The 24,478-nt window shown below is 36.7% G+C and overlaps 5 protein-coding genes and 1 non-coding gene across 6 annotated transcripts; 3 read left to right on the top strand and 3 right to left on the bottom strand.

The window, feature by feature from the left end:
* Positions 1–99: 99 nt before the first annotated feature.
* PHYBLDRAFT_172692 (hypothetical protein) lies at positions 100–1,494 on the top strand (the record flags this gene model as incomplete). Its single annotated transcript, XM_018436852.1, has 2 exons — positions 100–322; positions 1,232–1,494. 2 exons carry the CDS (start codon positions 100–102, stop codon positions 1,492–1,494), a joined length of 486 nt encoding a protein of 161 aa, XP_018286873.1.
* A 593-nt stretch (positions 1,495–2,087) lies between these two features.
* PHYBLDRAFT_172691 (hypothetical protein) lies at positions 2,088–6,020 on the bottom strand (the record flags this gene model as incomplete). The annotated part of the gene is made up of 8 exons (XM_018436851.1): positions 2,088–2,150; positions 2,491–3,106; positions 3,136–3,432; positions 3,605–3,840; positions 3,929–4,106; positions 5,684–5,831; positions 5,904–5,931; positions 5,970–6,020. The coding sequence occupies 8 exons, from the start codon at positions 6,018–6,020 to the stop codon at positions 2,088–2,090; spliced, it is 1,617 nt and encodes a 538-aa protein (XP_018286872.1).
* A 1,386-nt stretch (positions 6,021–7,406) lies between these two features.
* PHYBLDRAFT_149842 (hypothetical protein) lies at positions 7,407–8,773 on the top strand (the record flags this gene model as incomplete). The annotated part of the gene is made up of 5 exons (XM_018432351.1): positions 7,407–7,580; positions 7,643–7,943; positions 8,008–8,344; positions 8,401–8,592; positions 8,662–8,773. 5 exons carry the CDS (start codon positions 7,407–7,409, stop codon positions 8,771–8,773), a joined length of 1,116 nt encoding a protein of 371 aa, XP_018286871.1.
* Positions 8,774–10,543: 1,770 nt separating this feature from the next.
* On the top strand, positions 10,544–14,848 carry PHYBLDRAFT_149841 (hypothetical protein; the record flags this gene model as incomplete). The annotated part of the gene is made up of 8 exons (XM_018432350.1): positions 10,544–11,252; positions 11,313–11,439; positions 11,478–12,082; positions 12,110–12,395; positions 12,444–12,537; positions 12,595–13,231; positions 14,504–14,673; positions 14,783–14,848. 8 exons carry the CDS (start codon positions 10,544–10,546, stop codon positions 14,846–14,848), a joined length of 2,694 nt encoding a protein of 897 aa, XP_018286870.1.
* A 1,155-nt stretch (positions 14,849–16,003) lies between these two features.
* On the bottom strand, positions 16,004–17,585 carry PHYBLDRAFT_149840 (hypothetical protein; the record flags this gene model as incomplete). Its single annotated transcript, XM_018432349.1, has 4 exons — positions 16,004–16,395; positions 16,613–16,918; positions 17,003–17,260; positions 17,555–17,585. 4 exons carry the CDS (start codon positions 17,583–17,585, stop codon positions 16,004–16,006), a joined length of 987 nt encoding a protein of 328 aa, XP_018286869.1.
* Positions 17,586–23,583: 5,998 nt separating this feature from the next.
* Positions 23,584–23,654, bottom strand: PHYBLDRAFT_t203. The gene has a single exon. It is a non-coding gene; the product is annotated as a tRNA-Gly (tRNA).
* Between the last annotated feature and the right edge of the window lie 824 nt (positions 23,655–24,478).

Raw genomic sequence — 24,478 nt, 5'->3', positions numbered from 1 at the left:
TACTTTACTACTTCAATCTCAATTATTCAAATATATTTTTTTTAAAAGTACTTGTTGTCTCAAAAGTTTTATTGTTTATTCCTTATCTCATATTCTATTATGGATTTTCCTTTATACTATTCTATTTTTTATTACCTCTCTTGGAATGGAGTGTTCCCTTCAGGAACCACAGATATTGTGAAAAGAAAGGTGCAAAGACAAGTGGATAAATATGTGGCATTTAATAAGAAGTTGTTCCAAAAGGATACAACTGATCTGCTTGGCCAAGAGTTACTACATGAGGGAATTGCTATGGAAGTAATTGTAAGAGTCCACGAGGAAGGTCATTATGGAGTGAATAATATCTGAAAGAGATTGCGTGTACAATACACTGGGCCTCAATTGTTCGAGTTGGTCTGTCGAGTAGTCCAAACCTGTCTAACCTGTCAAGTCTGTGCCTGTAATGTATGTATTTGCCGCGAACCTGCTGCGCCTATTCCTACTCCCATGCAACCCTTCTTCATGATTAGTTGCGATGCCATTGGTCCCATAGCTACTTCCAAGAATGGTTTCTCCTACATTCTGGTAGCCATCAATTATTTAACAAGATGGCCCATAGCAGCACCTGTTACTAGTATCACAGCAGAGTCTACAGCCGATTTTATGTACAATCATATCTGTATTCAATACGGTGTCCTGAACTTTATGCTTACCGACCAAGGTAGCAACTTCAGGTCTGGTTTTGTCCACAAATTTCTTAAGCAACTATAGTGCCGCCATATCACTACCACTGCATATTGTTCACAGACAAATGGGTTATGCAAACGCATGAATCAGACTCTTGTACAAACCCTAGCTAAGATTACCCAAGATTGAGAAGCGCATGACAGGTGGGACGAGTTTGTCAACTCGGCGTTGATGGCAATCAGAACAATATCTAACGATGCCACTGGGCAGAGTGCTTCTATGCTCTTATATGGGTTCAACATGAGAGCTCCCACTACTTGGCCTGCACCACATCGAGAGTTTACAGAAGGTAACCAAGGCGCTAAGTTAGCAAGTCGCATCAAGGTTATCCAACATCTGGTGGACAGGCTGTGTCCATTGGCAAGAGAAAAATCGAAGGAGAAACAAGACAAGAACAAGAAGAGATATGATAAATAAGTAGGTCATCACAAGCGTTTTCAAGTGGGTGAGCAAGTGCTCACAAAGGACTAAAGACACTGCCCCAAGTTACAAGATCGTTGGTTAGGGCCACTTACTGTCACTTATGTCAACGAACATGGAACCTATTATCTGGCTGAACCCAATTATTGTAAGTTGTCAGGCGCAGTGAATGGGGACATGTTGGTAGCATTCCATCACTATAAAAGTATGATCTCAGACATTCAGAAAGAGAGAGCAATGAGACAGTTCAATGCTTGGCTCAAAAGATCAAACCCAGAGGCAACGGTTGATTTATCTGTAGCTCACCCTAGCAAGGGGACCATGACACAGTTGTGGTGCAATGACTGACTGAGCCAAGAAACAAGGGAAACGGCGTGTCAGTAAGAAAATGCCCAATTTGTCTCTTGTACCTGTGTACCAAAAACCGTTTTTAATCGTTTACCTCATTCTATTATTTCTTGTACTCTTTCCCAAATTACCCCACTTTACTATTATCATCTTTACTGCTCTCATCTCTTTTTTATGTTGATCTCAAATATGACAGCATCTTCTTTACATTTCCTCTTTTATCATTTGCTGGATATTCCATTTCAATATCTACCCATTGTTTCTCACTTTATTATCTTCATTTTACTATACTCTTGTTTACCATATTACTAGTCTCTCTTTCAACAATGACTCATTCTACCGTTTTATTTTTGGGCAATGATATGGACATGCAAGAAAAATTAGGGTTAGACATACAAAAAAGACCAAAAGGGAGAATTAAACGTGACGTCACTTGTAATTGGCCTTTGGGAGTGTTACTAACAAATTGGACACTGATAAGACATGCAAAAGCAAGCAAGTTGAAGGGGAAGCTTACAGACAGCCTGGTGGGACAGCCTGAAAGGACAGCCTGAAAGTGTATTACGTCACCTAGTCACGTGTTTGGGCAAATGTCATATTGGCGGGACAGCCTGGGCAGCCTGGGCAGTCTCGACAGCCTGAACAGCCTGGACAGCCTGGAAATATGTTACTAAACTTACTTCACGTATTTAGGCAAATGTTCATTTTTTTGAGGCAGTCAGATTTTTGATATATGTTTAATGATTCAAAAAATAAAATAAAAAAGCATTGAAAATAAAGATAAATAAATAAATAATATGAATAATAATAATAAAACTTGATAAGAGATAAAGAGATAAATATAAAAACAAGGAAATGGAATAAAAAAGAAAAAGAAAATAAAAATATCTACAAAATAAGATAAATATTAATATTATTAAATAGAATTCCGTTATGAAATCCATACCTTGGTAGTTAATACAGAATGGAAAAGTCCTCTAGGTTATGTTTTTTTACTATGGCTTTGTGAAATGGGTTTATCTGCCGCCAATTGAAGTTTCTGGTTGGTTTACGTTTTGCGAGGAGAAAGTGGTTGATGTCTAGAATAAGTATAATAGGTTCGAATCTGTCTGGTGTGGTGATGAATGGTACAAATAGACAGTCGCCGGTTTCTCTTGAAGTATTCCAATATACGGCTACGGTTCTGTTATATGCATTTGCTAGGAGTTGTGAATGGTCAATTGTACCAAACCAATGCTGTTGAGGGAGGGGCGAGCGTTTGTCTTGTAGACTGATGATTAATGGGTTTGTGGATGCAGGCATATGGCCGTGCTCCATTCTTCCTTGGTAATGAGTATGTTGATATTTTAAATAGTTTTCTAACATTTTGTCTTTGACTTCAGGCCATCGTTTCTGGTTCTGATATACTTCCATTGCTATTGCTCTATAGCCACAATTGCCATCTGCTTCTGGAGAAAATATCTGAGATATTTGGTGTGGGGCGATTGTAAGATTAGTCAGAAGTGTATAGTCACATGGTGAACCTAGATTAATAATTTTTTTAAATGCTTTTTGTTGTTTTTCTAAAGATAATTCATGTCTAGAAAATCGAAAAAAGTCGAACGAGTTAAATCTGAATAATATGTTATAATAAAGACTTACTTTTTTTGTTTTTTTTCAGTTTTAGTTTTTTTTATTGTTTCTTCTTTTTCTGCTTCAGGACAGTACTCTAGGGCAATCATTTTTCTTTTTGTATTTTTAGGTCTGCCTTTGATGGCTTCCACTACTGTTGGACCATTAAGGTTCTCAAGTTTCTGCTTGGAGTCTAGTTCTATTATTTTGTTGATGTATTCTTCGAAATGTATTTGCTGTTGTTTGCTTTGGGCATTGGTAAGTATTTGAGTAACCCGTTCAAGCTTATATGCGAGTTGGGGTGTTATTGTGCTGATTTTAGTGATGCTTTTAGGTACAGGTAGTGCATTGTGAATAATTGAGTGGTCTGTACATAATTATATATAAAAAGAGAAAATAGTTTAATAACATATATGTATATATATATACATTATCTTCTCCTTCTAAGTAGTTTATTTTCCATCGTCTGGGAATGCAAGAAATTGGGATTTTTTTATACTGTGCAAGTTGATGGTAGCAGGGCAAGAGATAGTTGTAGTTAATGAGGCATTCGCACTCTTTTGTGAGTTTTTCAGATATAATTGATTTGGCAAGTTTAAGTTTGATGTGGTCCATTGCAAAACGATAAACTTTGTGGCAAATATCATTCAGCCTGGAAGAATTGATTTTATCAAACACAATGGTAGTGCTCTCTCCAAAACACTCCATTGTCAATCTGCGCTTTCGATCATCGACCTGTAAAATTTACAAAAACATTTCAATTAGTTATTGTTATTATAAAGTTTAATCAATTGATATTTAAGATAACAAAGCATAGACGTACCAACGCTTCATACCACTTGACAACTTTCATGGTAACTGTCTTCAGTTTACCAGAAGAAGTTCCAAGAACATGCTTCAGAGAAGCATGTGAACTTTCTGCATGGTTGGAAGTGCGATTTCCAAAGTGAGGATGCTTAAAAACATAGGTGTTTACCCAGTTCTCTTTGTCATGCATTTTTCTGATAATGTATATAAAAAATAATGACATTATTTATCGTTAACGAACTGTTTCCAGCAAATATAACAGCACTTTGCATACCTCTCAAGGAAAGCTTTGGCACTTTTTCTTTGATCTTTACAATTGTCTTTTGCAAACCTGAGATATGCATCAATCTCTTTTTTCTCTTCTTCGGAAGTGGTGCACTTCAACGCAATTTGGTCAAGATGACCGGCTAACTCATCTAAGAAGCCTCTCTTGTCCCCATTCTTGTCTTCCTTCATCATTGGCAATAGCTGCTTCTTAAAATTATCCTTAATGTGCTTATAGCACAGCAGCTGTTTACACTCAGGGAAAGCATTGGTAATTGCATTCCTTAATGCTTTCTCATTGTCAGTGATAAACACACTTGGAAGTAGAGGTGTTGTGGTGATTGTGTTGTTGTGGTTGTTTTTGTTGCTGCTGCTGCTATCATTAACATCTGGCCAGACAGAATCGCGCAGACAGCGAAGTACCCATAGATAGTTGTCTATCGTTTCGTGATCCACCCAAGCTCCAGCAATTGGGAAAGTCTTCAAAGTCATATGGGGGGTTCCACTTACATTGCTGGTACCAACAATGTTGACATATGTCATTTGGTGACTATTCGTCTTGTATGTAGCGTCTATTACAATGGTTTCTGGCATTCTTCTTGCTTCGTCAATGGCATCCTTATGGATGAAAAACACCATGTTGATTTTGTTTTCCTTATCATCACCAACATTGTACCGGACATAAAAGTCCAATTCTTACAATGCAGTAATAAAACTAAACATTTCTCTTCCTTCTTCTGACTTTCCGAATTGTTGTTTGATATTTTCGATATCTTGACGGATAACATTGGTGTACCCACTTCTCTTCAAGTTATTGAAGATGGTGGATACATCATCGTTTTTCTCAAGGTGTCGGACAACAAGAGCCATGGCTTCAAGTTCAAGCTTTTGATGCATGGCATATGCTCTGCAGTCTTCCACAATCCGATGATTGTGTTTTGCCTCGCGGGAGTGGACTACAATCTTTCTATCTTTCTTTTTTGAGGCATACACAAAACAAGGACAGCCACTCTTTTGGGTATCCTTTACGCGTTGTCTCTCCCACCCAGGAATAGGGGTTTCTTGGTTGACAGAGACTTCTGGAACAATTTTTTCGGTCTTTCTAGTGTCTCTATATTCCCCGTAGTGCTTACAGATCATTCTTATATGGGTGCTTGAGGAAGAATAAGTAGTGAATGCAATATTATGCTTAGCACTATATGCTTTGGTGGCTTCACGAACAGCTACAGTTGAAGAGAATTCTCTTCCAACAAGAAATATCGAGTTGAACTCGGTCAGGGCAGCATTGTACTTCTTTGAAGAAGTCTCACTAACAATGACATGGTCATTGGTGTTGTTGATGCTGCTTATCTTAGAATGTCAAAAAAATTATGCGCTGATGTTGCAGTAAAAAAAGAGCAGTGATTTTATTGGCAAACTAAAGAACACTTTATATAGTCCCCCCTCCCCCCTCCGCCCAAAAAAATGAACATTTGCCAAAATACGTGAAGTAAGTTTAGTAACATACTTCCAGGCTGCCCAGGCTGCCCAGGCTGCCCAGGCTGTCCCGCCAATATGACATTTGCCCAAACACGTGACTAGGTGACGTAATACACTTTCAGGCTGTCCTTTCAGGCTGTCCCGCCAGGCTGTCCGTAAGCTTCCCCATTGAAGAACTAGACGTGACGTCACATATAATTAGTTTTGCATGTTACATACATTTTTTTGGGTGGTATCAGATAAATTACCCTCCAGATTGCCAATTATATCACTGCCCTTTTTTACTACAACATCAGCGCATAATTTTTTTTGACATTTAACATGAGCAACATTAACAACATCAACAACACCAATGACTTTGTCATTGTTAGCAAGACATTGAAGAAGTACGATGCTGCCTTGACCGAGTTCAACTCAATTTTTCTTGTTGGAAGAGAATTCTCTTCAGTTGTAGCTGTTTGAGAAGCTGCCAAGGCATATGATGTCAAGCATAACATTGCTCTCACTACTGAATATGTATCAAGCTCTCATATCAAATTGATTTGCAAGCACTCTAGCAAATATAGAGATACCAGAAAAGCCTAGAAGGTTGCTTCCAAAACATCAGTTATGGGTGAAACTCTTCCTGGATGGGAAAGAAAGTGCGAAAAAAACATGCAGAAGCATGGCTGCCCTTGCTTCATGTATGTCAACACCAAGAAGGGCAGAAAGCTCACTGTGCGCTCCCGTGAGGCAGAGCATAACCACCCCATCAAAGAAGACCACAGAGTATATGCTTTGCACCGCAAGCTCTTGCCTGAGATAATAGCTCTTGTGGTTAAGCATCTGGAGAACAATAACGATGTATCCACTATCTTCAACAGTTTGAAGACAAATGGATATACAAACATTGTTTGCCATGACATTGCTAATATAAAGCAAAATTTTGAAAAATTGAAAAAAGGAAAGGAGATATTTGACTTTATCACCACTCTGCAAGATCTTGACTTTCATGTCAGATATTCTGTCAGTAATACAGAAGACAATCAAGTGAATATGGTCTTCTTTGTGCATCAGGATGCAATCAATGAAGCACAAAGAATGCCTGAGACTGTCATTATTGATGCCACATATAAAACAAATAGTCATCAAATGACTTATGTCAACATTGTTGGTACTAGCAATGTGAGTGGAAGCCCTTATACCACTTTAAAGACGTACCCAATTGCTGGTGCTTGGGTAGAGCATGAGACAGAAGAAAACTATTTTTGGGTGCTTAGCTGTCTCCGCAATGCAGTCTGGCCTGATGATAATAACAACAACCACAACCACAACAACAACAACAACAGCAGCAACGACAAACAAATACTACTTCTCCCAGATATTTTCATCACGGACAATGAAAAAGCATTGAGAAATGCTATTACTCGAGTCTTTCCTGAGTCAAAGCAGTTGTTGTGCTATAAGCATATCAAAGACTACTTTAAAAAGCAATTGCTTCTGACAATGAAGGGAGACGAGAGTAGCGAAAAGAGAGACCTGTTGGATAAGCTGTCAGAATTCCTTGACCAAATTGCTTTAAAACGCATTACATATCAAGAAGTAAAAAAAGAAACAAATGGATAGCTTGAATTTGCAAAGGAAAATTACAAAGACCAGGGAAAAGCTGCTAGTGCTTTTCTTGAGAAGTACATATAATTTTTTTAAATTTGATGTAAACAGTGTATTTAACTATAAAAAATTGTGTTTTTTTAATATACTTTATCAAAAAAATGAAAGACAAGAAAAACTGGGTGAACATGCATGTTTACAAACATGCCCATTTTGGAAATTGCACATCGAACTGTGCAGAAAGTGTCCATGCTTCTCTCAAGCATTCTCTTGGTACTTCCTTGAGTAAACTGAAAACAGTTACCCTTAAAGTAAAAAAGTGGTATGACGAGTTAGTAAGTTTATTCTATAATATTTTATATATTTATTGGTTATAATATATCTATAAATTGTACAGATTGCAGATCGCAAGCATCGGCTAATAGTGAAAAGTCTTGGAGAACGAACAAAAATTGTGTTCAATAAAGTCAATGCTGCCAGATTAAATGACATCCATCTTAAAGTCTGTAGATTTGCAATGGATCAAATCAAATTAGAACTATCCAAATCTATTCTACCTGAAAAACTAGCCAAAGAGTGTAGATGCCTCATACAATACAACTATCTGCTTCCTTGTTACCACATGCTTGTCAAATTCAATACCATTCCAACCTTCTGCATTCCAAGATTCTGGAGAAAAAACTATCTAGAAGGAGAAAGTAATATATATAATAATAGCAATAATTACGTGACAATTTTCTCATATAACATTTTATTACGTAGACCATTTAACTATCCAAAATGCAACCCCAGTACCCCCAAACATCAACAATATCAAACCAATAACCCCAGAATTCAACTATGCTCTTGAGCTTATTTGCAAACATTTTGCCAATGCTCAGAGCAAACAAGAGCAAATTAATATATACCAATTAATAGAAAGGACTTTGAAACAAATCGACGCACAGAAACTCGAAAACCTTAGGGGCCCAACAGTAGTTGAAGTCATCAAAGGCCGACCAAAAAATACCAAGCACAAAAGGATTGCATTAGAGCATTGCATCAATACCAAAAATGAAAAAATCACAAAAAAAATTAAAACAGAAAAAGAACAAAAAAAGTAAGATTTTAATATTGTTTAGATTTAATTTACTAAATCTTTGCTTTGTTTTCTAGGCAAAAAATATCCTCAGCTAAAGAGCAAAAAGCCATAAAAAATATTATCAACCTTGGGTCACCATGTGATCCCACATTACTAACAAATCTCACAATCGTACCAAAACATATATCAACAATCTTTTCTCTTGAAGCAGACAGAAATTGTGGGTACAGAGCAATAGCAATGGAAGCGTACCAGAACCAGAAGGAGTGACCAAAAGTAAAATACAAAATGCTAGAAACATTTTTAAAACACCAAAACAACTACTATCACGGAAGAATGAAGCATGGCAATATGTCTGCATCCAATAACCCACTAATTCGCAGTCTCCAAGACAAGCTCTTACCTCTCCCCCAGCAATATTGGTTTGGTACAATCAACTATCCTTAAGTTGTAGCCAGTACATTTAGCAGAACAGTGGCTGTATATTGAAATACTCCAATTGAAACAGGCGACTGTCTTTTTTGTTCCATTTGCTACCTTGCCAGAAAAAGTAGAACTGATAATTATTATTTTAGATGTAAATCACTTTCTTCTTGCCAAGCGCAAAAACACTCGAAATTTCTGCTGGCCAAAAATCAACCCCTTTCATAAAAGAATAATTCAAAAACATGGCCTTGAAGATTATTCTTTGATGTACTAACAATCAAGATATGGCTTTTAAACTAGAATTATCTTGAATTATACTAACTTTTCGTATATAGTTCTTTTATATTTTTTTTTTTACTTTTTAGATTCTATATTTATCTCTATTATTAATATTCCCTTCTGTCTCTATTCAATTTATTATTATCTTTCTATTTATCTATATTTCTATATTTATCTTTTTAACACTTTTCTATTTTTATCTTTATATCTATCTCATTATAATTTTTTATATTTTTACAATCAATATTAATTTTGAAACATTTAACAAATATCAAGGCTGACCCCCCAAAAAAATGCATGTAATATGCAAAACTAATTATCACCACAGCAGATTTTTTTGTGTAATCTTGTTCCTTAAAAGGATTCTTGTATATGGGGCGAATTTTGCCCATAACAGGAAATTCATTTTTTGGGGGACTGAAAAGTGGGGGGATGGGAGGACTACTCTCGGCCAATAGATTTTGATTAAAAAATGTACTGCACAATTTCAAAAATGGTTCAAATTTTTAATTTGTTTCAAATAATTTTGGGTTGTAAAAAATTTATTTTTTATTTTCGAAAAAAATTAGGCTAAAAAAAAGCTAGACTGGACCACAAAATCCACAGGCAGTAGCACACCAGTATATCCATACCACTAGAAACACTAGTAGTATAGCTGTTTGTACTTATGTCTGTAAATTACGTGATTGGTTTGCTGTAAACTACTATGTCTAGCTAATCCAAGAGACCCGGTGCCAGAAATTCCAATAAACCCAAAGAGCATAAAGATTTGAATTTCGAGAAAAGCTAAAGCAGAAGAACTAATAATTAGTAATTAAACTTAGTTATATATATTTAACAGAATTTTACCTTTGACTCTATTAAGGCATTTGCAATAAAAGGCAGCCAAATCTCTGCAAGTGAGGAGTAAATAGTTAGTTTTCTGTTGCTTTGTAAGAGGAACATGTAGTTATTACCTCTTTATTAATTTACTAAGATGATGAAAAACTAATTTATAAACTAGAATTGTATGATTAAAAAACACAATGACATAAAAAACTTTAATAGCATAAATACGTTTGAGCTTATAGTCTTTAAGCAAAATTCTACTTCTATAAATACTATAAACATACTGGAATATCTTACAAATGGAAGCTCATGCAAATAATAAATATGTTATGGAAAAGTAAAATGAAAAAGATAAAAACACGCAATATTTTTTTAAAAGAAAAGAAGTAAAAAAAAATCTAATTGGTCTGCTGACATTAAATATCGATCTTTGCACATTTTATAAATTCAATTATTTTCGCAAAGTCATTTTCCCCCCTTGTATTCTTTTGCATAATAGTAAATTAATTGTAAAAACAAAGACAAGAAACATATAAAATTGTTAAGACTCGCCCCCCTATAAGGCAAGGCGAACTTAACTTTAGTATCAATTCAGATGTTTTTATCTGCTCTGAATGCGAAAAAGAGTTTGAAAAGCCTTAGTTACTGAAAAGGCATTCAAAGGTTCACCATATAAGTAATCAAATGGCAACCAATACTGTACTCGACGAACTCAAGCAGACCGAATTGATAGTCAAGAACACTATTTTGGATGCTAACGCATTTGATTACTCAAGTGATGAAGATGACTCTTCCAGTATTGGGGATGAAGAAGACAACATTGTAGATGAGAAAAACAGTATTGTCAATAATTTCTTTGATATTGAAATGAACGGTAATCCAGTTTTCAATGCATTCTCTGACATGTTTTCTTCTGCTGCTGCTGCTGATGAAGTATCAATGACTGATGATAACTCTGAGATCCCAGAAGAAGTCTTTGAGACAATTGGTGTTGTAAATGACTCTACAAGCTGTTATCCTTTTTGCAATCTTCAAACCATGATCCTTTTTGCTTTTATTAATGGGGATAATGACATGATCTTCCAGCAAATGTTGAAGAAGATACTGCTTGCAATGAACTTGATCATTAAGATCCAGCAAGAAACTCCCATAGGAAGAACATTTAAGTTATCTCATTTGGATGCATTTTTAAATTATCAGGCAAGAAAGAAGTCCAAGACGCCTGTCTTTCCTTCACAAAGAATATCAGTACCTGGATCGAACGGGAACGCATTCACCCATATTAACCTTCCTTCCAACCACTTGAGATTTCTTATGGCAAACCCAAAGAAATCCAAGTTGATCTCGTCTATGCCCAATCATACCCCAAACCAATCAATCTGTTTGGAACAAGGTAAAAAGTGGAGACCTCACCATTTCTTTTAGCAGCCTATGCACACTATAAATGGTATAGATGTCTGGTTTGGAAACATTGTTTACTTGAAGACAAACGATTGCAGAATCTGCTTTTTGGTTGAATCGTTCTACACGGCAAACAAAACATTTTTGCAAGAGAGTATCTGGTCAGAGCGATTTCGATTGTATGCTATGGCGTTGAGACTGCTGTTACCAATCTTAGAGTAGAGCAGATCTCTCACGTTGGCACTACTCCTGTTGAAAGAGATCATTACTACAGTATCTCAAGTAGTCTTACTAGATTGAGTCCTGCTCATGACTTTCTTCTTTTTGGAGTTGATCCAATGAAGAAGTCTATGCCTCTTTCTGTTTTGCCCAGTAATGTAGATTGCAATGCAGTATTTTACAAAGTCAGGGTTGTTTCAATCATCCTTTTTACAGATGACACTTTCAGCAATCGTTCAAAGCAGTACAATCCGTTTGAAAGCTGGTTAATGAGATGCACTGCCTTGCCTTTTAAGGATCGAAATTTGATAGCAAACATCCAGTTTCTTTCTACAATCCCTAAGAAAGATGGTACAGATGGTATGTCTCTTCTGCCAGCAATTGTTGATGACTTTAAGAAACTTGAGAAAGGTGTAAAAATGTTCTCCGCTGCAGACAATGAGTATGTTCTGGCTGTTGCTCCCATCCTTTGGATTGAGGCTGACATGCCATGTCATTTGGAACTTTGCAGATTGCTTGGACCAGCTATCATATTTCCTTGCAGAAGATGCTATATTGAACTTAGACGTGCAAAAGACTTTGTGAAGGACTTGTCCTACTTCCGTGAGTGCCATGAGAGATGAACTCAAGAGCGCTATGTTCTTGCAAACTCGACATCTGACAGAGACACTGCGATCTCAAATGCTCCAAAAATTGGAATGAACACGCCTGCAAACGAGATAAGCTTTAGAGATTGTTTGACTGGCCGCTTATTAGAATTGCAGTTGTTTGATTCAGAAAAGGATACATCAGTGGAAATCTTCCACATGATACTTTTTGTTGTTGCAAAGTATATGGTGATTGACTTGGTTAAGGTCATGCTAAAGAATGACACAGCTACAATAGCAAGACTTTCAGAGTTCTTGACAGATTACATGTAATCAACTAGTCTATCAACAAAGTTCACCTAAAACTTGAGACATAGTGGTTCATTCCTCAGTAGAGATTTCAAGGTTCTGCTTCAGATACTTCCTGTAATTCTGATTACAGAATTTTCTGAAAATTATGAGCTAGACCTTGTAATATCATGCTTTGTTGAACTTGGCCGATTGTGTTTTCTAGTATTTGTTTGTCAGGTAACATCAGACTTTGATAACTATATTATCAGAGTAGATAATGCAGTGAAGCACTTGATTAGAGCATTATTTAACTATGATAAAGGAACCAAGAACGAGCTCCACAAGGCATATTGCACCAAGCCAAAAGTTCATTACTTGACACATCTTAAGCAAGATATAATTCGGTTTGGCCCAGCCCTCAATTATGAAACAGAAAAGGGCAAACAGTTCAATAAGCACATTTGCAAACATCTGTTTCATACAAATCGCCAAAACACTTCCAGGGATGTTTGTCTAAAGTTTGCAAAGCAAGTAGCATTACAACATGTAATTGATAGTGGGTCGTGGATTAATAGCTCTAGCAACCAAGAGAAGTCTGGAACTGGAATAGAGAGATTCATTAAGGACAACAATGAATCCTTGTTCTATTACACTTTCTTTGACGGCTCAAGAGAGCTAAAGGATAACAACAACTCTGGAGATATTGAAGATGACGCCATCCAAAATAACAGTTTTGATGCATTTGTTTTTAGAGATGATCCAATCTCTCACCCTTGTATAGGACTTGTCTCAGGCTCTGTTGTTAAGTTTCTTAGCATTGTTTCTCGTACAGATAATGACAGAAACAATAACTATGCCAAGGCTGTAATGACAGGTGAGCATTCTGATGTTGCTAACATGAATTTCGTTTGTAAGTTAGATTTACATATTTTTCGCAACCTATTTTACATTGTAAATTTGAGCAAGTTTGATTCCTACTGGTTCATTTTCAATAATATTCTTTTTGATGAATAAAATGATGCTACTTCTTTATTATTATTATAATTATTATTTGAACCTTCTGTTTTCTTCTTCTCAACATCAATTTATTTGCATAATTCTTATGAAGACTTTTTTTGTTTACTCAAATCAACCCCCAACTTTCCTTAATAAATTCTTTGTCTCACTTGAACACTTTCTGACTTCCCTAACAGTTTTTTTTCTTGCTTTAAAAGCTCACAAGTAGTACTGAACTTAATTTAATTCTTTATTTGGATGGAAAAAATTGAGTACAAAAAAACAAATTACAATATTTTGGCCTCTAAGCCAATCATATTACTTAGGTGCCAATTTTTACCAAAAATGATACCAAAAATCTCTGGTAGTGATATGTGATGTCACGTCTAGTTCTTCGATTTGCTCGCTTTTTCATGTCTTATCAGTGTTCAATTTGTTGGTAACACTCCCAAAAGCTAATTATAGGTGACGTCACGTTTAATTCTTCAATTTGGTTGCTTTTGCATGTCTTATCATTGCTCAATTTGTCAGTAACACTCCCAAAGGTCAATTATAAGTGACGTCACATTTAATTATTCCTTTTGGTCTTTTTTTGCATGTCCAACCCTAATTTTTCTTGCATGTCCATATAGATCCCCTTATTTTCTTCTTCCTTCAAAAAACCATCCTCCTTCAAAATATTTCTGTTATAAGATTGTCTATAAAAGCAATCAGTTTTGTCACTAAATAAAAAATTATCTGTATCTGTGATCTAATTTGTCTTGAAAGACTTAAGTTGGTAATATAAACAGATAATTAATACTAGTATTTTGGGGTTAAGATCGTTGTTAGTTATTATTTACTGAAGTTATTTGTTTCTTTGACCATTGGTTCACTTGCATAACACAACCAACACATATACATATCAAGAGCATCCCCAGCAGTTACATTTCCTCCTTTTTCTAAATTTTTTTAAGTCACCCTGGTGTTTTAAAATGGCCAAAAAATAGACAGCCAAATTTCAGTAACATTTAATAAAAAATCACAAAATAATTATATTCTTGGCTACCAAAAAAAATATCTGTACCTTAATTTCTTTCTTTATTTTCTACCAGTCTATTATATATTTTACTTAAAAACTTTGCATATACTTAAAAAATAAATTTCAAAGAACTTCTCATGATGTCTATTGAAGAAGAAGCTGAGGATAGAGAAATGTTTGCAAGCATTTACAACGAGCTGGTCAGTACAACCAAGCGCCAGTTCTCAGGCATAGACACAGAAGAAAAGAGGCAAAAGAAAACCTGTATCACAATATTCCGTGATAGACTTGCTGGTGAAGTGCAGTTGCGCAAAGACTACTTCAATGAAAACAGTATATATATATACTGAAGAGCACTTCTGTAGATGTTACTGAATGAGCAAAACCTTGTTCATGTGTGTTGTCAAGGGTATCAAAGAGTATGATGGATACTTTGAGCAGAAAGTTAATGCTGCTCATACTCTTGGGGGTTGAATGAAAATTTACGGAGTTTTTAAAGCCAGATTTAAACTACCAATATGGATAATATCTCTATGAGTTTTCAAAATCAGATCAATGTTCTTAAGCTAAAAACCAATCATTTTTTGTGTTCTATATATCTGTGTTTTAATATCTGTTTTTTTAAATTTACTCTGCGAATATTTGTCCTATACTAATGGCAAAACCGGATTTGGATAGTCTAAATTTTATAGATATAAATCAATAGTCATCACATTTTGGTACTGTTTTTTGTTGTGAAGATAATGCAGTTTTAAAGTTTATGTAAGAAAGGTAACAAATGTGTTTTTAAATTAGAGGCTATATATTTAATTTAATAGTTGTTTTTCGACTACATATATTTGTGGCCTACTTGTTACAGTTACAGTTTGCTGATGTGGATACTCTGATTCGATTCTGGCTGGATGTATTTTGTACTCTATATTTTTTATTTGATTTTTTTAAGATATAAAGCTTATCTTATACCTATTATTAGATGTTGAATGATATTGTTCTTTTGATATATTTGAATTAAAATGTATTTATGTTTTGTTTTTATATTATCGTTTTAATATTATTCAAACAAATTAATTTAAATCCATATTTCTTATATTTTTTTATTAAAACATTGTAGATGTGGTGATCCAGACACTCGGATGTTGGATTTATCACATATAAGAACATATTCATATTGGGATAGCGTAGTAGCTATCATCTTGTCAGTATAAAATATATATAAACAATTAAGTAATCAGCCCAATAATTATTACAGTTAGTACTGTAGATAATATCTTAAAGATTGTTAAGATAATTATATCATACTGCCGGGTAAACTGTGTCAGATCGATATGGAGCTAATTTAGTAGGAAGTCCTAAAGCTCTAGTATAAAAGAGAAAAGAATAGCTAAGAGCTAAAGAAGTACAATTTATGACTTGATGTCATAATTGTAACACCGACACTAGTTAAGCAGTAAATACACTCTAATAACCAAATATAGTAAAGAAAGAAAGTCTTAATAAGCTAAGACATAATGACAAGAGCAGATTGTGTTTTCTTATAAAAAGGGACACTTTTTATTTATGAATAAAGGACAACTTATATACAATCTCAAAGTATTTCTATACATCTCTATTATCAAATTTATTATTTTTTCATTGTTTTGTATCTGAAATATCACAGAGCCAGCTTGTTTTCCAAGCAGCTGGAATATAGCAGACCACCATCAGCAGTGCTGCACAAACATTGATTCCACTGGGACATTCAAAGGTTGGGATCTTCATTCCCACGTACAACGTCTCCAACTCATCTACCAAAGGTTTAAGATAGTGATTTATCTCTTCAGGCTTTGGTTTCTTAGGACTTAACATAAGTCTAACCAGAATGATATTCTCTGACTCAAACTGTTTGTTCTGGAGAAGATTGTCAATAGCAATATAAATTGCACCAGACAAGTGAGATACATTATTTAATGGCTGGAACCAGTCAATGTTAATAGTTAACATTAATGAACGTGAATCTTGGACGAATTGCACACTATCTTTGTCTTTTAACTCCTTTCACATAGCTCCATCATAAATATTGCATAAGGTATTTATCATCTTTAACTCGTGGTTCCAATGTCTGCTTTTTTTTGAACTCTGGGCAAAAGAAAAACATCTTTAATGTCTGTTTGATAGACTGGTACACATATGACCACTTAGCTAGCAAAGTACCTGATGACAATAATTTCATCAATTGGCAATCACAAGATGAGTGCGTACCAAGCTTCACAAAATCACAATGAAAAGGAGCAGATACACTTTCCTCATACACCTTGTAGCAATCCTGACACACAACAAATTTCTTTACGCCTTTGGTCATGGCTGAGAAACCTGTCATGCACTGTAGACCAGGAAGGCTTAAGGGCAGTTGGAAATCCTGCTTGTAAATTGTTAAGAGCTTGTTGATAAACTCGATCAAGACAACAGTACCCTTGTTGATCACATAGCGGGAAGCAAACATTACCACAAATTTAGCAATAAACCTGTGCACTAGGCTTTCTGACATATTGGGGGTGGCAAAAGGATCTAGTGTAAAAATTGCAAAAAAGAATTAACACTCCCCTTTTTTCAGATTTTCATTTTTCAATTTCTTAGTAGCACAGCACCAACCTTCATCAACAAATTCCTCAACTTTAATCTCAACAACATCTTTATCATCATCTTTGTTTTCTTTGTCATTGCTGTTTTCATCATCACCACTGCTCTCCTCATCATTACTACTCACATCACTATTGTTTTCACTGTTGTGAATCTCTTTATTCCCAACCAAAACATTATTATCATCAGACATTGAGGCATCTTCCCAAAAAGGTGAGCTGGTCTGAACATATGCCTCTTCTGTAATTCCGGATTGATGAGTTGAAATAGCTATATATAGAATATGTTTATTAGTTAAGCTCTATTATTTTTGTTTAAATCAATATTTCTTATGTTCAACATCGACCTCCATTGCATTTCTTTGAGAAGATTCTATTAAAGAATGTTATTTTTTTTAAACTGCAAAGAAAACTAAATAAAATCTAATACAATAATACTACAAACTGTGTACCACTTTCACATCTTATAGCATCTAATCTTGCTCTTTTGTTATGGTGCTAAGCAGTTATTCTGGCAACAAAACTATAGTTTAATTCGTTCTGACTACATTTAGCATAATAGCACTTTTCATTGTAAGGTTGGGGATTGAGGGCATAGTGTTTTTTGTTTTGTTTTGTTTTTGAATGTTAAGAGAAAACGGAAACATATGCTACATATACTTTATTTACTATAGCCTTTATAATAATAATAAAAAAAATCTTTGTGCTAGTTGTATCCAAGCCAATAGAATACAACAAAACTATGTTTTCAACATGAACATAAGAAAACCCTGCTGAGATGAAAATTAGCCCCACATTTTCCATTGTTATCAGGTAACTGTGCACATTGGAATTTCGCCCCTTTTTTCAGTGTGAGGCCTTATATTATTTCTTTCAGACTTATTCTCAATTACAGCAGTAGTCACTACTCATTTACAACAACCATCAACCAGAACGTTGTGAATAAATAAGAGCAGATAGGATACAGAATTGAATACTTTTTATTGATATAAATCTTGAAGTATTTATATAGATTTCTTAAAAGTGAAACTATCTAATCTAATTATTTTACTCAAGACATACTGATTTTACATTTATGAAAAGTGATATAATATGTCTTGGTTACCAAAAAGGAGAACCAATTGGTATAACATTGAGGGCATATGTTAAAAGGAATAACCAATTAGATATCTGACTTAAGAATTTCTATCTACGATGTCAACTCTGACAAGATCGAGACTTTGTCGGACATTATTTTGATGAATCCATAAAATCGGAAGATGGTTAACCACAGTACCTCTTTATGTACAGTAACATCTTCCTGAGCATTAACCGCAGTATAATGACTCTTCTTTTATTTAAATATGATATAATAGCTACTGCAGATAATGCACAGTATTAGTTTAGAAAATTATATAAGACAATTCAATTCATATCAATAAATAGTATCTTTTATCCTCTCTTTGATTTTACGTATACTCCTTGATCCCCAGTGGGTTTGACCTTTTGACTTTGTTATAGTAAAAGTGTCGTTCCTGATCTGGGATGGTCTTCCTTTTACTATAGCAAAGTCAAAAGGTCAAACCCACTGGGGATCGGAGAGTATATGTAAAATCGAAGGGAGGATAAAAGGTGCTTTTTATTGGTAGGAATTGAATTGTCTTATATAGTTTTCTAAACTAATACTGCGTATTATCCGCAGTAAACTATTATACTCTATTTAATTACAAGAGAAGTCCTTTTACTGCGGTTGATGCTCAGAAGATGTTACTGTGGTTAATCTTTACAAGACATTACTGCGGTTCGTTATCTATGAGGTATCTTTGACATACAGAACTGCTGCGGTCAATTATCCCGATTTCTCGGATTCATCAAAATAATGTCCGACATCACCCCCTCTCGAAACTGTTGATCGTCCTTGGTTAACTCTGGTAGACTCTATCATTGAGAACGGCAAGGTGGAAGAGGAATCGATGGCCAGATCACGTCGCATATTGTTACGAGCAGTGGTCGGGTGATACCAGGTGCGGTCGAAATCGTCAGATTTGGCTATTTTGAGGCAATCAGCATGAACCCAAGAAGTATAAGGGACACCTTCCATTGTTGTGAGCTTGTATATATTCTTATCGAAATTTTTATCTACTACAATATATGGGCCCATCCAGTTATATTCTAGTCCAAATTTGTTTTCATGCCGCAACAACAAATGTTCACCAATTGCGAACTGATGAGGTTTCATGATCGAATCCCATCGTTCCTTGTCTTGTTGGCTGTTGGCGGTTACTCGAGCGTCAGCATTTTTGCGAGCCTGTTGGAGATTACGAAGAAAAGGGATAGCGCCATCGGATACGAGGGTCGGGTCATCAGGGATAGATGTATCCATAAATGGACGTAGGGGATTGCCAGGAATACAAGGTTCGCGGCCATAAGTCAAGAAAAATGGACTGAACCCAGTTGTACAATGCTTTCTGATTCGGCAAGCCCAAAGTGCTGTTTCCAGATATTCGTTCCACCAGTGAATTGCACCATGTACATATTTACGTAACATCTGTTTAAGAACACCATTTAACCTTTCACATTTTCCATTAGTACGTGGGTGAAATGCTGAGGTTAATTTATGATGGAGCTTAATTTTCTTAATGTAAAAGCTCAAAATATGTGACATAAAGTTTGCACCACAATCTGTCAGAATTTCGTCTGGGCAACCAAAACGCATGACTATTTCTTCATACAAAAAGTTGGCGATAGCTTCGCCCATAGCAGCAGGAACAGCACGTGCAATTGGCCAATTCGTAGCATAGTCGACGGCAACCAAAATCCATCGATTTCCGTTGATTGTAGTGGGAAGTTCTCCAATGAAATCGAGATGCCAACGAGAGAAAGCAGGGGGGATATCCAATGGTTCCAAAGGGGCATGGTGTATGTTGCGTTCTGCGTTTGAGGCCAATTGACATTGAGGACATTTCGATAACCATTCTTGAATTTGACTTCTCATGGCTGGCCACCACTAACGCTTCTTCATTAAATCATACACCGTTGTTTCTCCAGCATGTCCGAAACCATTGTGGAAATTATTTACTAAGTCTGCCCGCTTGGCAAACAGTGCAAAACGAATTTCTTGTACCGTGTCACCTATTTTAACGAGATGGAAAACCTTTTGGTCGTGGACCACAAACTTATTGCGTTGCCGATGGAGTAATTCTTTTATGTCTTCTGGCCATTCATCTTCTTTTCGTGCATAAAATTTTGGCCAGTCAGACGTTTGTGAGTCTGGTATGGTGTACAGGTATTCTGGTTCCATTGATTTAATTAATGTTGCATTGTATTCTGGGCCATCGAGATGAGAGAGCACATCAGGGACACCATTGTCTTTGCCCGGTTTGTATTGAATTATCGGGTCGTACAGCTCGAATTCAGAAATCCACCTTATCAGGCGAGGCGTGGGCTTAACCTGACTGCGAAAATACTTGAGTGGTAAGTGATCGGTGAATACAGTGAATGGTTTTCCTTCGATCATGCAGCGCCAAGTACGCAAGGCATGTAGAATACCGAGTAACTCGTGCTCTTGAGCAGGATACGATCTTTCGGCAGGGGAGAGTTTTATCGATTCGAACGCTAATGGTTTCCAACTTCCGTTTTCGTCTTCTTGCATTAATATGGCACCAACACCAAAATCTGAAGCATCTGTTTCAATGCGGAATGGTTTATCCATGTCTGGGGCAAGTAATACAGGTGCAGTACTCATTTTCTCTTTTAGTAAATCGAAACTTTCCTGGCATGTCTCCGTCCAAACGATAGGCCGTCGTTTTGGTCCTGTCCCTTTAGTTAAGTCTGTTAAGGGCGCAGCGATTCCAGCAAACCCAGGGATGAAGCGGCGGTAGTGCTGTGCAAGGCCAATAAATTGTCTAACTTCTTGTACATTTGTTGGCGGTGTCCATTCTTTTATAGTCTTTACTTTGTCTGGCAATGGTAAGATGCCTTGCGCAGATACGTTGAATCCAAGGAAAGTTAGTTCGTTTTTGTTAAATTCGCATTTTTTAAGGTTGGCAATTAATTTTGCTTCACGTAGTCAGTTTAACACATGTCGTACATGTTCTTCGTGTTCTTCTGGTGTCGTGCTAAAGATTAGGATATCATCCAAATAGACTAAGGCAAACTTATCCAAACAATCTCCAAGAACTTTGTTCATAAGATGCTGAAACGTCGGTGGGGCATTGGTGAGACCAAAGGGAAGAACCAGAAACTCGTATTGGCCATATCGGGTGTTAAAGGCGGTTTTTGGCACATCTGAGTCTTGAATTCTCACTTGATGGTAACCGCTTTTGAGGTCCAAACTGGTGAAATGGTTTGCTCCACAAAGGCGTTCCAAACACTCATCGATGCGTGGCAATGGATGGTTATTGCGGATAGTAACTTTGTTCAGGGCTCTGTAATCAACACACATGCGCATCTCACCATTTTTCTTTTTAACAAATAAAATTGGAGCACCCCATGGCGAAGAACTCAGACGAATTAAGCCGAGGTCTAGAAGTTCCTTTAGTTGTTGCTGTAATTCGTCGAGTTCTCGAGGGCTCATTTTGAATGGCGGTTTATTGACAGAGTAGGCATCTCCAGTGTTTATAACGTGTTGGACGTCACGGTTCGGCGGTAATCCAGGTAAACCGTCTTGGAAAACGTCCTCGAATTCTTTTACTAATTTCATCCAGTGTTCATCATTATGTATTTCTTTTTCTGTCTTAATATGCAACAAAAAGCATTCGGCCTCCTCTCTCCTAGAGAGTTTCTCAATTTGTTTTGCAGATATCAGATAGTTTAGGTAAGGTTTAGTAGGACAGGGCCTATGAGGACGCAAAATAAATTCTTGTTCATCACGATGTAAAGACCAGCTATCGACATGCCAATCTGGGACGGGTTTAGCCATTTGCAACCAAGTGCGGCCAAGAATCAAGTCGAATTTAGTGGGAAATACAAAAGCATCGATGGTGTCAGTGTATCCATTTAAAGAGAGGTTTAATGTTGCCTTCTGATGGATCTTAATGCTGTGTCCTCCTGCAGTTTCGACTGATCATCCGGGTATATCCAAAATGTGTGTGGCCAAATGGGCAATCTGGGGTGATACATAGTTTGCACTAGCACCACTATCAATTAACACCAGGATTTGTTGTCCGTCAAGTATAGCGGCGTATAAGGGCAAGTCTGTGTCCATGGCAGCATGGAGATCTTCTAAGAAATGTTGGTCAGCAGTGAGACAAGGGTCACAATTTTCTTCAGACATAGTCTCAGGCTCTTCATTGGTAACATTTGTATACTGTTCAGACACGTCTTTATTAATTTCTGGTTCGCTAGTTTCACTAATATTATTAGCCTGTGGGGAGGATTTTTCTTCCATTGAACACAACTGACCTCCTGTTACGGTTGTGTTTCGCGAAAACCCTGCTTCTTGCTACTTGCCTCATCTAACTGTCTAATTGCTGCTAATCGATCCCTACAGTTCCTCTTGAAGTGACCAACTTTGCCACACCAATGGCAAGTAGCCACATTACGTTTCTGAGGGGGGCGAGATCAGTAGTTATTACGGCAACCTTGAATCGCATCCAGGTCCATGGGCTCGGGACCACTGTACTGCTGTTGGTATGGCTGTTGGTACGTCTGTTGGTACGGTTGGGGGACGGGTGTGTAGTTGTTCTGTTGCCCCAAGTGGAGGCCACTGACATATGCCAAAGCAATGTTGCAGGCATCATCAACGTCGACAGGTCGGGCGGCAAGAACATTTCCTCGTATGGTGGGGTGAAGTCCATGGACAAACTTGTCGAGGGCTTCTTCATCGTTCATTCCAGGCAACTCCAACTGGATGTCATGGAATGCGTCGATGTACTCTGCGACTGTTCCTGTTTGGTATAGTCGAGCAAGGCAGTCCCTGGACGTCTGTAGTGAGTAGACTGGACGAAATTCTCCCGACAGAGCCATCTTGAACTCATCCCAGGTTGTTGGATGTTTGTCCTTTACTTCCATGCGTCTCCACCATGTGTCTGCTCTGTCACGCAACAGATTCACTGCAAATTCACAGGCTTTTGTTGCGGAAAAATTGTAGTATCTGGTGTAACGTTCGACTGCGCGCAGCCAACCATCCACTACTGTGGCAGAACGTTCTCCATGGAAGCAATCAGGTTGCTTGATTCGTTCAGCACGGGCCTCCTGCTGCACCGTGATTGCTTTCATTGCTTCGGCAATGGCAGCAGCAATTGCTTCAGCTGTTAGAGTGATGGTTTGGGGGGCCATTGTTTCTTCTTGTTCTTGTTTGTTCTTTCCTGTTAAGGTTATGGCTAGTTTTGTGGCTAGTTCGGTCCACTTCTGTTCTCGGGCAGGGGTCTTCTTAATACGCTGTTCTTCAGGGATATGAGGAACACGCCAATTCTTCTTGTAGTCGTTTACTAATTCGCTGGGTAACAAGTCCTGGACTCGTTCTTCAATCTCAAATTGGCTAAGGGTCTTCTTATCAAATATGTCTTGGTGTCTTTCAACCGGATTCATCAAAATAATGTCTGACAAAAGGAAGACCAACCCAGATCGGAAACAACAACTTGACAAAAAGATAAAAAACATTGTTTTTAAAAATGCGTCAACGGGGAATCGAACCCCGACCTTCAGCTTGGAAGGCTGAAATTCTACCATTGAACTATTAACGCAATCTTTCTTCTATTATGTGTGTTATAAGGAAATCCAGCTTATAGCCATGTCGTGGTGTCTGGTACCAGAAGGTCAGTCTGCTCAGTGGGTTTGTCTGGTGGTTTGTTATGATGTGTCATCCGGGTTATGAGAGGCTGATGTCAATGGTTTGTTGATGTGGTGCTGTGCCCTCGGTGGTAAGAGGAGAATTTTTCCATGCACAGGAAAAATCTCATTTCTGTTCCCTGTTCCTTCTACACACAATACTTTTTCTTTTTTCCTTGTTAATATATTTATCTACATTGTACTCATTTGAAATCATGACCCCCAATGCTAGTAACATCCCTCTTCTACAATGCACATAATTTATCTTGCTGACATCTCCGCACAATATTAGTACCTTTATTATTATATTTTTATTGTATTTTTATTCATATATTTTATTCTTGCCATATCAATTATTCATCATTCTATTTTTACTATCTTTATTTTTCTGAACTTCTATTATCAACTTAAAATCTTATCAACTATAAAAAGAGAAGCAAACTCAACTCAATAAAGAAAGAAATCTTTTGTTCAGTTTCAGTATTTTTTCTTGTTTTCTTCTCTTTGTGATCTATACTATCTTGTGACATAACATATTGGTTCCTTGGTTTTAGAAAGGTTGTTTGTCAGTTTTGGTCTCCTCGTCGGTTATTACTTTTCTGTTTTGTTATTCTCTTTTCATATACCTTTCTCTCTCTCTCAATTTTAACAACAATTCTATCAGTTATTCTCTCTTTTCTTATCTGTCAACTATTGCTGCTTGCCACCTTTTACTGTATCCGTCTTCTGTTCTATTCTA

Source organism: Phycomyces blakesleeanus, assembly GCF_001638985.1.
Source record: "Phycomyces blakesleeanus NRRL 1555(-) unplaced genomic scaffold PHYBLscaffold_23, whole genome shotgun sequence".
Taxonomy (NCBI): Eukaryota; Fungi; Mucoromycota; class Mucoromycetes; order Mucorales; family Phycomycetaceae; genus Phycomyces; species Phycomyces blakesleeanus.
The sequence above is the reverse complement of the archived record's forward strand: the minus strand, read 5'-3'. Positions and strand labels throughout refer to the sequence as shown.